This window comes from Nasonia vitripennis, unplaced genomic scaffold, assembly GCF_009193385.2.
Source record: "Nasonia vitripennis strain AsymCx unplaced genomic scaffold, Nvit_psr_1.1 unplaced0158, whole genome shotgun sequence".
Taxonomy (NCBI): Eukaryota; Metazoa; Arthropoda; class Insecta; order Hymenoptera; family Pteromalidae; genus Nasonia; species Nasonia vitripennis.
Genome location: NW_022279937.1, coordinates 185,618 through 199,474, shown reverse-complemented (window position 1 = coordinate 199,474; position 13,857 = coordinate 185,618). Strand labels below are relative to the sequence as shown.

Here is a 13,857-nt window from a genome sequence, read left to right as displayed (position 1 = left end):
GCGTTTAATCGCACTCATGTTAAGTCAACACCCCGATAACATCGCGTGCCGGGCATTTAGGGGTCACGCGTGCTGTCCGCTCGTGCCGTCATTGTGACGTCCCCAAGACATCTTTCGTTGGAATTTTCAAAATTTTTTTTCCCCGCCATTCGGGAAGTCATAATTGACATTTTGGCGGCACAGCGTGTCAGCACGCGTGCTGACATTGCGACGGCACGAAACTTTGTCAGAATGACGGCCATGTGTGCTGGCTGTATGGCACCGGCACGAACGAAGGCAGAATGTCGGCATTTTGCGGTCACGACTTGCGAGCATGCATGCCGGCATTATGTCGACATTTCGACGAGAAAAATGCTACCACTTTGCCTTCAATGCGTGCTCAAAAATTTCGCGATTTTCGGTGCTGTCAGATTGGTAGCAGAATGCCTGCTCGGCGTGCCGCGCGGCGTGGCAGCATTTTGCTGTCACGAAAATCAGGCAGAATTAGGGCGTATTTTTTTGGAAATTTTTATCCAGCGTATATGTTTGCCCTGTGATAGCACACAGTTGGCACAACATGCGGACAAAATTTAAATAATCGTGTCAGCAATCTGTCGGCTGTTGGACGGCCCAAGTTGAGAGCTGCGCAAAATGTTGTTGTTATTCGTTTATAAATGAATATATAACGAAATAAATAACAAAATTACGTGAATTGATGGTAATTATATGTACAAGTATTATATGTAGCATAATGTTGACAATTGTTAGTTTTATTAGAAAATAAAGTTTAACAATTAATTTATTAACGATTTTATAAGAGGGATATAACCCGCTTCTATTAATTTATAATAAATCTTTAAGATATATTTTGAATTATCAATAGATATATAGAAACATGTTTTTATGACGTTTAATGAACAATTAGAATAGTTGTAAATTCATCGTGAAATTAATTAATAATTGTTATTATTAAATTAACAATTCCCTTACCTACACATAGATTATTAATAAGTAAGAATTTTTATTGTTAATAAATTTTGTCTTTATAGTTAGATAATTCGAAAAATCAAAAATTCAATTTGAATTTCGCGCCGTTCATGTGATTCCGACATTTTTATACTCGCAGGAAAACCGGTCGATTTCGCTCTTTTGTTTTTGACGTTTCGCACGTGAAAAGCAAAAATCTTTGTTCACTCAATAATAATTGAATTTCAATATAATTATTGAGTGTTTAAGCAGCTACAGCAATACATTATCTTTGGTAAGCATAACAATATTTATATTCAACGTTTTTTCATAATGAATATTTATAATTAGTGTTTTATTGTATGTTATATTAATGTTAACAAAAGGTCGCGGTAATGATATTGATCAAAGTTTATGTCACTTTCACGTTAATATATGTAAAATCATTAGTATTAACGTACTTCATAATAAATTATTAACTTAAAGTTAGAAACAATTGTTGCTAAAATCAATATATTTTATTATACTCGCTCGACAAAGTTTATAAAAAATGAGGTTAAGTGCAACAATTTTCTATTGTCCTCACAGTTTCAGATATCGTTTCAAATAACAACTCCTGGTGCACGAGCTGTCCTTGCCTACATCCACCAGCAGAGGCTGATAGGAAGCGGGTCCAGGAAGCTGTACCTGCAGCATCATCGCAGATACTTCATTCATCTTTCTTTTCTTTCCCTGTTCTTATTAATTATTTACTTTCCTTTTTCAACTATTATAACAATAGATGTGAACTCTCTTCTCTTATTTCTGAAATAATTTCTCTTTGTCGAGGTACCATTATCTTCTTGGGGATTGCTGAACGAAGCTGCTATTCTTCTGGAACATCTAGCTGTCCATGTAACTTCAAAAAAACAAGTTCAAAGTTACACCAACAAAAAAGGTATACAACATATAAAGATATTTAAATTTATATCATATTTCAATGTTTCATTGATTACTTTGATTTGTATTTAATGATTTTTTACTATCTTCAGGCATATTATTATTTTTTTTTGTCAGGGATGTGCTTTTATATTGCACTTTCCTGATCAATTATGCAAGTGCGTAAACTAATCTAGTTGTATTTACAGGTTCAAAACTTAGAAGTTCAACGAAACACCAAGGCCATCAAGGTACTCTGCACTTCTGGACTGGGAAACTGCAGCTTACAGGACATTCGCAGTCAATCTCTTTGTTAGCAGTTCCTTGATAAAGGTATAACATTTTGCCCAAGTGTCCACAAGTTGCTTACTTGGTACTTTTTGTTAAGCTTGATCCTGTTACCAAGTTTATCTGAAAGCTTGCATGCGCTTAGCCAGTATACAGATGTATCTTGAGAGCTGTATCTCTAAGCCAAAGTGACACATGTTTTATAGTTTTTTACTGTTTTTGTAGGTACAGACACTTGTAATAACTCTGTCTGTTACTCAGTACATGAACAGAATTTGGCACTTTTCAGAGTGCCAGTATGTGTCAGGTATAATGTGAATTCAACCTTATTGTTCATATACTGAGTAACAGACAGAGTTATTATGAGTTTGTGTACTCGAAAAAACTGTCAAAAAACATACTCATAATAAATGCAACTATTAGGTCTCTTTACAACAAAAGATTATATCAAATACACTTTGGAATCTGGCTTAGCGCGTAATGGTTTACAGGTCAACTCGCTAACCAATGAAGCTACATGAAATGTGTCAAAGTAATTAGTTTTGCAATGACTAACAAAACCTGTATGCCAAATTTCAGAGCTCTACTTCAAAAACTGTATGAATGACAGGAAAATATCATCAGACTGGCTTTTATGTCTTACGAGTGATAAGTTTCAATCTTTGTTGGACATGCTATTTATACAGTTTTTGAAGTAGAGCTTTGAAATTTCGCATATGTACATTTTAAAATTGATTGTGAAATATTCTTCTATCTTTTTTTTATTTAACTTTAGTTTGTTTTAATTTTCAGCAGTAGTACAATATTCTGAGGTCTTATTTACCTATACTTATTTTTTTGTGCAGATGACTGTGGCTGTGCATCTGGTATGTTCCCGCCATGTCTCTCTTGATGCGCAACACAGAAGTAAAGTGTCTAGTAAAAGCTAGTGCAAGTCTTGTGCGGGGAAGGAAAATTATTAGGGATTAGCATGTGAGGGAGTAGGCTAGTTAATCTAAGATCTCTTCGAGCCTGAACATCCACACGCGTTTATAGCCAGAAAAAGCCTATGATTCTTACAATGAAGGATAAAGTGATCTTTTAAGTTTTATTTAAGTTTGCCTATTCTTTCTATGCACTGACTATTATACAATGTGATATATATTTTTATAGTAAAAAATCGAATAAGAATAAAAAATACAATAGTCTCTGCAGCCATAAGAGATTCACTTCATTAATTATTGTAAGAAATTACAGACTTATTCTGGCTAAGCGCATGCAGGTGTTAAGATTGTAATATATATGTATTATATATGGCGTGATATTATTAATTAACTGATTTTATTGCTCTTGCGCTTGTTTATTATAATTGTATTTTTTATCATTATTTAAATTTGTTTTACTTGATATTAATAAAAAATAATTTCATTAAAATAAATTTTCAGAGGTTTTATTTATATATATATATATATATATATATATATATATATATATATATATATATATATCGGGTACCGAAAATGCGCAAATGTAGGCACAATGTTTTCATACAGCTTCGCACAATGCTGGCACAATGGCAACATCTGCGCAAGCTGCGATTTCCTCGCGAAATAAAATGTTTTGAAAATGCCGGCATAATGAGCACATCTCATGTTGGCATATCGACAGCATCCGTGCCGTCATTGTGCTCTGCGCAATGCCGTCATTTCCCGTGTCCCAGAGCAGGGGTACGGGGACGTCACGCGTGGCCCATTCCGAGCAGTCTCCGTGCCGTCATTCGGCCGACATAATGTTATAGGGGCAGTCCCCGGTAACATGATATCGGCCGAATGACGGCACTGAGACGGCACGGAATGGGCCACGCGTGACGTCCCCGTACCCCTGCTCCGGGACACGGAAATGACGGCATTGTGCTGAGCACAATGACGGCACGAACCCTGAACCTTTCAGTTAGCAGGCAGGCACTTTACCACTCGACCACGAACACTTGTTACAAGTCATAGCTAATTGTGTCCTTATGTATTGCGAGCAGCTGTTGATGTTAATAAAGTTGCAAGTTAGCATGAGTGCCAACACGGCGTGACCGCAAAATGCGGAAAAAATTTTTTTCCGCTTTTTGACGCCAATGTACCGACATTTTGCTTTTGATGCGCGATAATAATCGCGTATATTTTCTAAAAATGCGTTATTTATTTAATATAAATGTATTGTGATTAGTTTCAACTATAATTATTTATATCGAGGATGCCATCGATCTGTCTGTTATATTTGTCTCTCTCCTCTCTCAATCTCTCTATCTATCGTCTACTCCCCGTGATGATCGATGCAGTTTCATTTCGGAGTCGTGTTTTGTAGTAGCAAAATATTTTTAATTATTACAAGTGATTATTTATAACGTGTCGAATCCTTCGTTCCAGAAGCAGTGTGATTTTCAAGAAGACGTATAATTTTCAATAAGTCATGTTTCGAGGTTATGTTGATAGGCTCTTTTCTTTTATGGCTTTCAACGATATCAATGACATTATATTAACTGTTTTTTTCTTTACAAAAAAATTCAAGAACCATCGAATCGTCTTCAAGCATTTCAACTGCACATTTTCGAGTCGTCATCATTGGAGTCGTCATCATTGCAGTTGTCATCATTGCAGTCGTCATTATTAGATAAGTATTATTTATTTTATAAACTTATCTTTAAAGTTCAGTCTCAGCTTCTTGCAACTTATTTGCAGTAGCGGTAGCAGCAGTATTAGCAGTAGCAGCAACAGGATAACCGACGTACTCGAGGCAAGGAAACAGTAGGTCTAATTAATAGTATAACAAATCATTGTTTCATTTCTATATTAATACTATGTATGTAAATTTTGCAGGTGCAGCATTAATCGAGGAATAGTCAGAAGAAGATTTCAAGATTCAACGACACAAGGCAGGTACATTTTTATTAGAAGTGCTTCCGGAAAACGCACTTTTTGAGTACCAGGTACACCTTCTTCTTGGTGTGAAGTCATGAAACAATATCTGTAACTTAGAATACACTCAGGGTGCTTGAATATACAATTTCATGTTTGTTGGATGAGCCTGTTTCAAAGAAATCAAATGTTGAACTAAAATATGATGAAAAAATAGTATATCTTGAAACAGATCCATCGTACAGACTTGAAATTTTATATGCAAGACCTCAGAGTGCATTCTAAGAAATATCTATTCTTTCATGACATTACGTCAAGCAGGAGATACACTTTTATCAGAAGTGCTTCAGGAAAACGCACTTTTTGAGTACCAGATACACCTTCTCCTTGGTGTAATGTCAGGATACAATAAATATGATTTGGAATATACTCAGAGGGCTTGCATACAACATTTCATGTTTGTTTGATGCTTCAGTTTGAAAAAATTGAAGAATTTAGTCAAACATTTAAAGAAATTGAAATTTATACAACTCTGTTCATCGAACAATCATGAAATTATGCATGTAAACCCTCTTACTGTATTTTAACAGATCTATGTTTATCTGTGAATTAGTCTCTTTAATTTTAATACCTTTTTTATATTTTACAGAATAAGTCGTATAACAACATGTAGTTGTAATAACAGCTGTGACTGACTGATTATGTAAAATAGAGCTGTACTTTAGTCAAATTTTCACTGTTTCTGCTATTATCATAATGTACGTGACGTAATGGCTAAAGGGGAAAGAAAGTTACATTTATATAAAATCTTTTACTAAGCAAAGCCAACCTCTACAGAAAATTGCTTATTTCGCATTAAAATGTTATGCTTTTGTCTTTAATTCGAAATATATCATATTTTTATTAATAAATTCGAAACATTATGTTTGCATAATTATGTTACATCGCTTTAAGCCTTTATAAAAAAAAACTTATCTCGATGATATAATTTCATTTTTAAATTTTCGCGCTCTTATGTCACTTGAACGGGAATGTCTGTGATTGGTCCAGCCGATGCGCTTACTATAGATATATGTATAGACCGATCGCTATTCACTTGTTTTGAACAAACGAAATTTATAAGGCCATTGTTGAATTCATTCTTCCTTTGTCTTGCTACGAGAGAAGATTGACTTGCTGTATAATCGCTGAATTTTGCCGAAATTCTTTCGATAACCTTATTCCATTTTTCAATATTATTTTTCATTTTTTTTTATTATATATTAATAATTTTTATTTCCATTTAATCTCCTTTTTTTCGTAGGAATTTGCTTTTCCAAATACTTCTACGATAAGGTATGAAAGTTGTTACACGTGGTCGTGTATGCTAAGAAAAATAACAAATTTGTTTATTTATGTGCTCCAAAGGATCCAGAAAAAGAGGCTTCAAGGGGCACAGCATCATCTCCTGGGCTAAATTGCGCTGGCAGGATTTTTTTATTAACATTTTAGGTAAGTTAAAAAAACAATCTTTATTAACAAATTACTTCATTTATACTCTTTTATGAGATTACGCCAAGCAGAAGGTCAACTTTCATCAGAAGCGTTTCCGCAAAAAATACTTTATTTAAGTATTAGATACACCTTCTGCTTGGTGTAAAGATATGAAAGATCAATATATATTATACTAATTATATTTTATTTTATAGCAAAATGAGAAATCTTATTTTTTTCATTGATTTCAAAAAACTAATTATTTTTGGTTATTTTCTGCAGGTACATACACTTCCAACTACTACGTTAGGGCTTCAAGGATCATCAGAGGAGAGAAAACCATATCCTCGGTTCAATTATCCTTGGAACGCTGTTCTTCATTTTCAGGTAAACATCTGCATTTTTTATTAAGTTTGTACGATGTGTAATTTTTGATGAATTTTTTTTTAAATGTTCTTAAGCTCAAAATTTTAATTTTTTAAAACTCATCCATCGTACAGATTTGAAATTTTGTATGCAAGCCCTCTGAGTGTATTCTGTGTTATATCTATTCTTTTATAAGATTACATCAAGCAGAAGGTGGATCTGGTACTAAAAAAGTACCGTTAGCGACACTGGTTTTCATAAAAGATTACCTTCTCCTTGGTGTAAAATGAAAAGTCATGAAAGAATATCTGTAACTTAGAATACACTCAGGGAGCTAGAATATACAATTTCATGTTTGTTGGATGAGTCTGTTTCAAAGAAATCCAATTTTGACCTAAAATATCAAATAGTATATCTTTAAACAGAGCCATCCTACAAACTTGAAATTTTATATGCTAGCCCTCAGAGTGCATTCTAAGAAATATCTATTCTTTCATGACATTACACCAAGCAGAAGGTGGTTCTGGTACTAAAAAAGTACCGTTAGCGAGACTGGTTTTCATAAAAGAATACCTTCTACTTGGTGTAATGTCATGATAGAAAATATATAACTCAGAATACAGTGAGAGGGCTTGCATACTTAATTTCAAGTCACTACGGTGGATAAAATGTGTAAAATTCAAATTTATATATTGAAGGTACTAGAATTTATGTGTTGATACTTATAAATTGTTTATTTTATTTGAAAGAAACTGTCATTATATCAATGTATTTTGTTTCATAGGTACAGCTTCTGGACTTTTTGAGCAACAGACAGCGGTAGAGAGGTACTACCGATTTCTGGATTGATCTCGACTCATTCGGTTGTATACCATCATAAAGTTGCTCATTCTCTTATAATTATATTGCGTTCATATTGCATTGCGTTAACGGTACGAAAAATGTACCGGCTCGAAAGCGATTTAGGATTTGCTTCGCTTCTTCCTGAATTACATGCTGATCGTTATGATAATGTGCAGCAGCAGCAGGAGCAGCAGCAGGCGGTGGCTAGGGCTCCTTCTATAGTATCGAACGATTCTCGTTCTCTTTTCGATGATGTGAGGGATGTTGATTCTTCATCTGATCGTTTATCAGATTGTTCATCCGTAGGATTTGAGAAAGTGGAGCAGTTCGAAGCTAAATTACGTACACTATTCACAGAGAATAACATCAACCATCAGCAAGCTGGAACTATTTTGCGACTCCTTAAAAGTCATGCTTGTTTCACTGGGCTTCACGTGGATCCTAGAACGATATTGCGCACGCCAGCTCATTCGGCTTCTATAAAGAAAGTAGCTGGAGGAGAATATTTGCCCTTGGGCGTCCAGGAGGCCATTTGCTCAATTTTATCGTCCACTCCTTTGCGTTTGCATCCAGCTGGTGCTCTTGAAATTGACTTCAGCACCGATGAGGTATCTCTCGATAAAAATGGAAAAATATTAATGTGGCCGATACAGATCAGGGTGGCGAATATTTCCGGCAGTGCTCCACAAACAATTGGAATATTCAAAGGTTCATCCAAACCCACGAGTGCCTTAATTTTCTTTCAATATTTTGTTGACGAAGTCGATTCCATCATTCGTAATGGGTTGAATTTCTTGAATGGAATTAAGCAAGTTGTTTTAAGATGCTTCATCGCTGACGCTCTTGCTCGCGCTTTTACTCTAGGACATCGTAGCCATAATTCACGAGCTCCCTGCTCAAGGTGTTGGGTCAGGGGTGAACACGTTAGAGCTGGTGTTATGGTTTACAGGGGGACAGATCACAGACTTCGCACGGATGAAGAGTATCGTTCTAAATTAGATTTAGATCATCACAAAGATGAAGATTGCGCTCTCGCTAATCTTCCAGTTGATTTAGTTGGTAGCACGGTTTTCGATTACATGCACCAGGTATGTATCGGTGTAATGGACAAAATTTTACAAGGATTGATCGACGGTAGATTTGTTGCATCAGCAAAAATCGCTGATAAGTGCAGTCTACAAATTTTGGATAATAGACTGGAGCACGTGAAAAACTTTTGTCCGTCGGATTTCGCTCGGAAGCCTGTCAATATTCTAAGGCATGGCCAGTTTAAAGCCACCGAGTACCGTCAGATTCTTCTCTACAGTGGTCCAGTAATTTTTCGAGTACTTATGAACCCTGCTATGTACAAGCATTTCATTCTGCTTAGTACAGCAATTCGAATCCTCGCAAATCCGGTTGTCTCTATGGAGTCCATTGATTTTGTTGAAAAATGTATCAAATTGTTCGTGGAGACTGCCTCGGATGTATACGGCATTGAATTTCTTTCGTACAATGTTCACACATTGTTGCATTTACCAGATGACGTAAAACGTTATGGTCCTTTGGATAATTTCTCCGCTTTTCCGTACGAGAATAACATGTCCTTTTGTCGGAAATTATGTCGTAAGAACGATCAGCATTTGCAGCAAATTTCCAGGAGACTGGCTGAAAATTGCCGTACTTCATCCAAAAAATTTGTCGATCCAGGTCACTTAAGTTATATTTCCAATCATTTCAGAGGTCCTCTTATTCCTGGTTGTGGAGAATGCATGCAGTACAAGAAGGTTGTAAAAGGCTCGACTCATTTATCAATTATAAAAAAAGATAGTACGGTCATGCTGGACGATGGTTCGATAGGCATCATAAGAAATGTGATCGAATTAAAAGATCAGGGATGTCATCTAGTAATCAATCTTTTTAGCAACATTGAGGATATTTTTGATCTTCTTTGTAGCTCCTCTTTGGTTGGAATTTTTCGTTGTTCTAATCTGAATCGTCAAATAACTATTGTCAAACTCGAACGAGTGGTTGACAAGTGTTTCAGAATGCCGTACTGGTCAGCTGACGATCGCATCTCTTCAACGTATTGCACCGTAGTTAAAATCCTATCCGCTCGGTTATAAAATTTCCTTTTCTTTCATTATTCCATATTTTTCATAATAATGTCAATTACTTTTTTTCCATTATTATCATCCATCAATATTTCAGATGAATTCGAAAAACTCCGGTTTTATTTCTCCTCGCAAAGCTACTGCGAATTTGAATAGAAGTATGCAGTCCCTCAAAGAAGGCTTTAAACCTGCACCTTCTTCAAAAGGTCAACGCTACAAGTCGACAGCTCAACCGAGCAATTATCAATCCCAGTCATTGATCTCCAAGACGCCTGGACCGTACCGACCACGACCAGCAGTAGCAGCACGACCAACAGCACCAGCACGACCATCATCGACATCTCAATCTTTCACGCAATTTCAACCGCGTGCAACGTCGACACAGAAGTCGATCAACGCAACACTAACATCTCTGCCGCGTGTACAGCCACCTAATCCAGGATCATCGTACTTACGGCTGGCCGATGAAGGTAAAAAATATTTTATACGACTATAATATTCTTTGTATAGATAGATTGTCTATTTATTGTAATATTATTATTATTTATCTTACAGCATCAACGTCTCGTGATCAGAGCCGCGGCCAATCATTAGCGAGACAAAATGTAGTGGTGCAGCAGGATTCTGTGGCGATCCAACAACTCAACAGCAAAATCGAGTAAGATTCGATATCATTATTTACCGCTGTATATCCTAATAAAATAATAAATTTCATTTTCAGCTTTTTAAATCGAAAAATTGCCAAGTTGGAAGACTCAAACAAGTACGTGAAATACTATCGTAACAATAATTTAATATATCTAATAATAACTCCATTTTTTTTAACTATTTCATATATATATTATTAACTTATATATTATTAATTTACAGCGCTATGAATACCAGACTCGCCAACTTGGAGAAAACTGCCAGGTACGTATTACTTTTATTTCATTTTAATCGTATATTTAATCATTATAAAGTTGATTAATTTACATGTTTTACTTTCAGTGACATCAAACAAGGCATCAAGAGCGTGGAGCAAGTAGCTCGGTAAAATGATTTTCAATCCTACGTTATATTTTCAAATATATACTGTAGTAGGTTTGAAAATTAATTGTTCTTTGTAGATCGATGCACGAGATATTGGCTAATATTACCAGGAATAATAACAGAAGGGCAACAACGCGACCTGCCTCCCTTCCTTTCAAGTCAACCGCTGACCTCGTAGCCTTTGACGATTGCAGTGAAGAGAAATTTCGACACCTTGTAAGTACATATATTAAATCTAAACTTTCATTTGTATTATTTTTTTCTATTACTTAATTAATTGATTGTTTGCAGGTTGACTACCTCGACTATATAAAAGGGTTGAATCCAACGGATACAGCAGCTAAATTCATCAAGAACTGCTTTATTATCGACGAGGACCTCTTCAGGAATTTGACATGGTACGGCTCCAAAACGAACGACCATCTGATGGCTTTGAAGAGCACAAAGTTCGCGAAAGCTTGCGCAGGTATGAATAATTTCTTACAAATATTATTTATTTTACAAATTAACAATTTATATTATATATTTACAGAAGCTATGCCGTTAAACCCGATCACGCTGAAGAAGCCGACAGAGGATCAGTTTTCCGTGGCCATGACAAAGGCCCTGAAAAGTGCTAAGGAGGGTTATAGAAGGAAGAGAAAACAGCCAACCTTCAATGAGGATATCATCGCGTTGCAACCACAACCTCGAAGGCCCTGCCAGCAACAGTGGCAGCAACGCAACGACCAACTGGAGAGGAACGACAACGTAGCTCCCATCGAGGACAACGGTGACAACGGCGGCGACTACGGCGGCTACGGCGGTCAGAACGACGACAGCAACTACGGAAACCAGGACCATGACGACGTTTTGGAAGGTCATCAGGACGTGGACTACAACGGAGGAGGCCAGGGCAACTACAGAGGCCAGAACGAGGACAACTTCGAAGGTCAGGACAACGGTGACAACGGCGTCGTCTACGTCGATGAGGACGACGACGGCGGCTACGGCGGTCAGAACGACGACGAAAAATACGCAGACCAGGACCACGACGACGTTTTGGAAGTCTAGGACGTGTACTACGGAGGAGAAGGCCAGGACCACAACAACTACAGAGGCCAGGACGACCGCGGAGAGTACCAAGAGGACGAGACGCAAGACATGTTTGCAGATTAATGGGTTTTTCTTATTTACATTACTATGCATTTAATTTAATATTTTTTCAGGTTGAACGCTCGTTCACATTTTTTACAAATTTTTCTTTTTTTACATTTAACTTTTTTTATATTTCATATTTAATGTAGTCTTAAAAAATGTTAACGAGCGTTGGAGGGGCTGATTGCTGTGGTTGAGCCTCACACGAGAGGGGCGAGGACAGGGGCCCCTCTCACTCACTCTAAAAAATAATATACAAATCACGACAAATGGAATTTTATTTTTTCAGGTCCCTCTTCTAAATCATCGACAAGGCAAGGATACGAGGTCCCTTACACATGGAAAATATTGAAATAAGATAAGTATAATCGCATCAATTTATATTTTTATCTTGTTATAAATGTTTCTTTTTGAAAATTTTTCTCGTTTCAGGAGTAGCAAGGACAACGGCAGAATCAATAAGACGAATAACATCAGGCAATCACCCTTATAATTGTAAGTAATAATTTTTGTAATATGTCATTTATTAATCATGATACATTCAGAAGTGTTGCATATTGAATTTCAAGTCTGTACGATAGATCAGTTTTCATAAATTTCTTAATTCCAACATTTATTAATCTCCAAATTTTAATTTTACTAAACAGATCCATTGTACAGACTTGAAATTTTGTATGCAAGCCCTCCAAGTGTATTCTTAATCATATCTATTCTTTTATAAGATTACGCCAAGCAGAAGATACACTTTTATCAGAAGTGCTCCCGGAAAATGCACTTTTTGAGTACCAGATGCACCTTCGGCTTGGTGTAATGTCAGGTAAAATATATATGACTTAGAATATACTCAGAGGGCTTGCATATTAAATTTCAAGTCTATACGATAGATCAGTTAAGATAAATTCATGTTTTCCTATATTTTTCAAATCAAAATTTTAATTTTTCAAAACTGATCCATCGTACAGATTTGAAATTTTATATGCAAGCCCTCCAAGTGTATTCTTAATCATATCTATTCTTTTATGAGATTACGCCAAGCAGAAGATACACTTTTATCAGAAGTGCTCCCGGAAAATGCACTTTTTGAGTACCAGATACACCTTCTTCTTTCAAAAAACTAATTATTTTATGTTATTTTCTGCAGGTACATACACCTGCAACTACTACCTTAGTGCTTCAAGGATCATCAGAGGAGAGGAAACCGTATCCTCGGTTCAATTATCCTTGGAACACTGTTCTTCATTTTCAGGTCTGCGCTTTTCATTAAGTTTGTACGATGGGTAATTTTTCATGAATTACTTTTTTTCAATGTTCTTAAGCTGAACATTTTAATTTTTCAAAACTCATGTATCGTACAGATTTGAAATTTTGTATGCAAGCCCTCTGAGTGTATTCTGAGTTATATCTATTCTTTTATTAAATTACACCAAGCAGAAGGTGGATCTGGTACTAAAAAAGTATCGTTAGCGACACTGGTTTTCATAAAAGTATACCTTCTTCTTGGTGTAATGTCATGAAAGAATAGATATGAATTGGAATACACTCAGAGGGCTTCAACACAAAATTTTAAGTCTGTACGATACATCAGTTTTAAAAAATGTTGAAAAAAATGAATTTATCAAACCTGATTCATTCAACAGACTGGAAATTATGTATACAAGCCTTCTCATTATATTTTAAATAATATCTATTTATAAATTACTAATTGGTATTTTGAATTTTTACAGGAACCAAAGGACTATAGGCAGCAGGACTATGAGCAAGCAATTAACAGGAAGAAAAAATTCAAATACGTGTTTTGATATATAATTATTGTAATTATTATGTATTACATTTATTAATATGTATATTCCAGAAATAAATTTTGATTATTTTATTAA

The 13,857-nt window shown here is 35.7% G+C and overlaps 1 protein-coding gene and 1 long non-coding RNA gene across 3 annotated transcripts; both read left to right on the top strand.

Annotated features, from left to right (window-relative positions):
* Nucleotides 1-1,093: 1,093 nt before the first annotated feature.
* On the top strand, nucleotides 1,094-3,565 carry LOC116418303. Its single transcript, XR_004228349.2, has 4 exons — nucleotides 1,094-1,240; nucleotides 1,534-1,882; nucleotides 2,073-2,196; nucleotides 2,997-3,565. It is a non-coding gene; the product is annotated as an uncharacterized LOC116418303 (long non-coding RNA).
* A 2,783-nt stretch (nucleotides 3,566-6,348) lies between these two features.
* LOC107982163 lies at nucleotides 6,349-13,857 on the top strand. 2 transcript variants are annotated; one of them, XM_031933370.1, is made up of 14 exons: nucleotides 6,349-6,527; nucleotides 6,792-6,896; nucleotides 7,660-7,702; nucleotides 9,909-10,281; nucleotides 10,367-10,469; nucleotides 10,533-10,574; nucleotides 10,682-10,723; nucleotides 10,802-10,843; nucleotides 10,921-11,059; nucleotides 11,135-11,309; nucleotides 11,376-12,004; nucleotides 12,270-12,475; nucleotides 13,122-13,226; nucleotides 13,705-13,857. In XM_031933370.1, exons 4-11 carry the CDS (start codon nucleotides 9,909-9,911, stop codon nucleotides 11,894-11,896), a joined length of 1,437 nt encoding a protein of 478 aa, XP_031789230.1. In that variant the 5' UTR covers nucleotides 6,349-6,527; nucleotides 6,792-6,896; nucleotides 7,660-7,702; the 3' UTR covers nucleotides 11,897-12,004; nucleotides 12,270-12,475; nucleotides 13,122-13,226; nucleotides 13,705-13,857. The 2 variants fall into 2 exon arrangements, with proteins under 2 accessions (XP_031789230.1, XP_031789229.1); XM_031933369.1 differs by having other exon boundaries at nucleotides 11,376-12,475.

Coding starts and splice junctions, on each gene's coding strand:
- LOC107982163 (XM_031933370.1), top strand. CDS start 9,909: ATGAATTCGAAAAACTCCGGTTTTATTTCTCCTCGCAAAGCTACTGCG. Junction 10,575..10,681: donor AAGTTGGAAGACTCAAACAA/GTACGTGAAATA, acceptor ATTAATTTACAG/CGCTATGAATACCAGACTCG. Junction 10,844..10,920: donor AGCGTGGAGCAAGTAGCTCG/GTAAAATGATTT, acceptor TGTTCTTTGTAG/ATCGATGCACGAGATATTGG.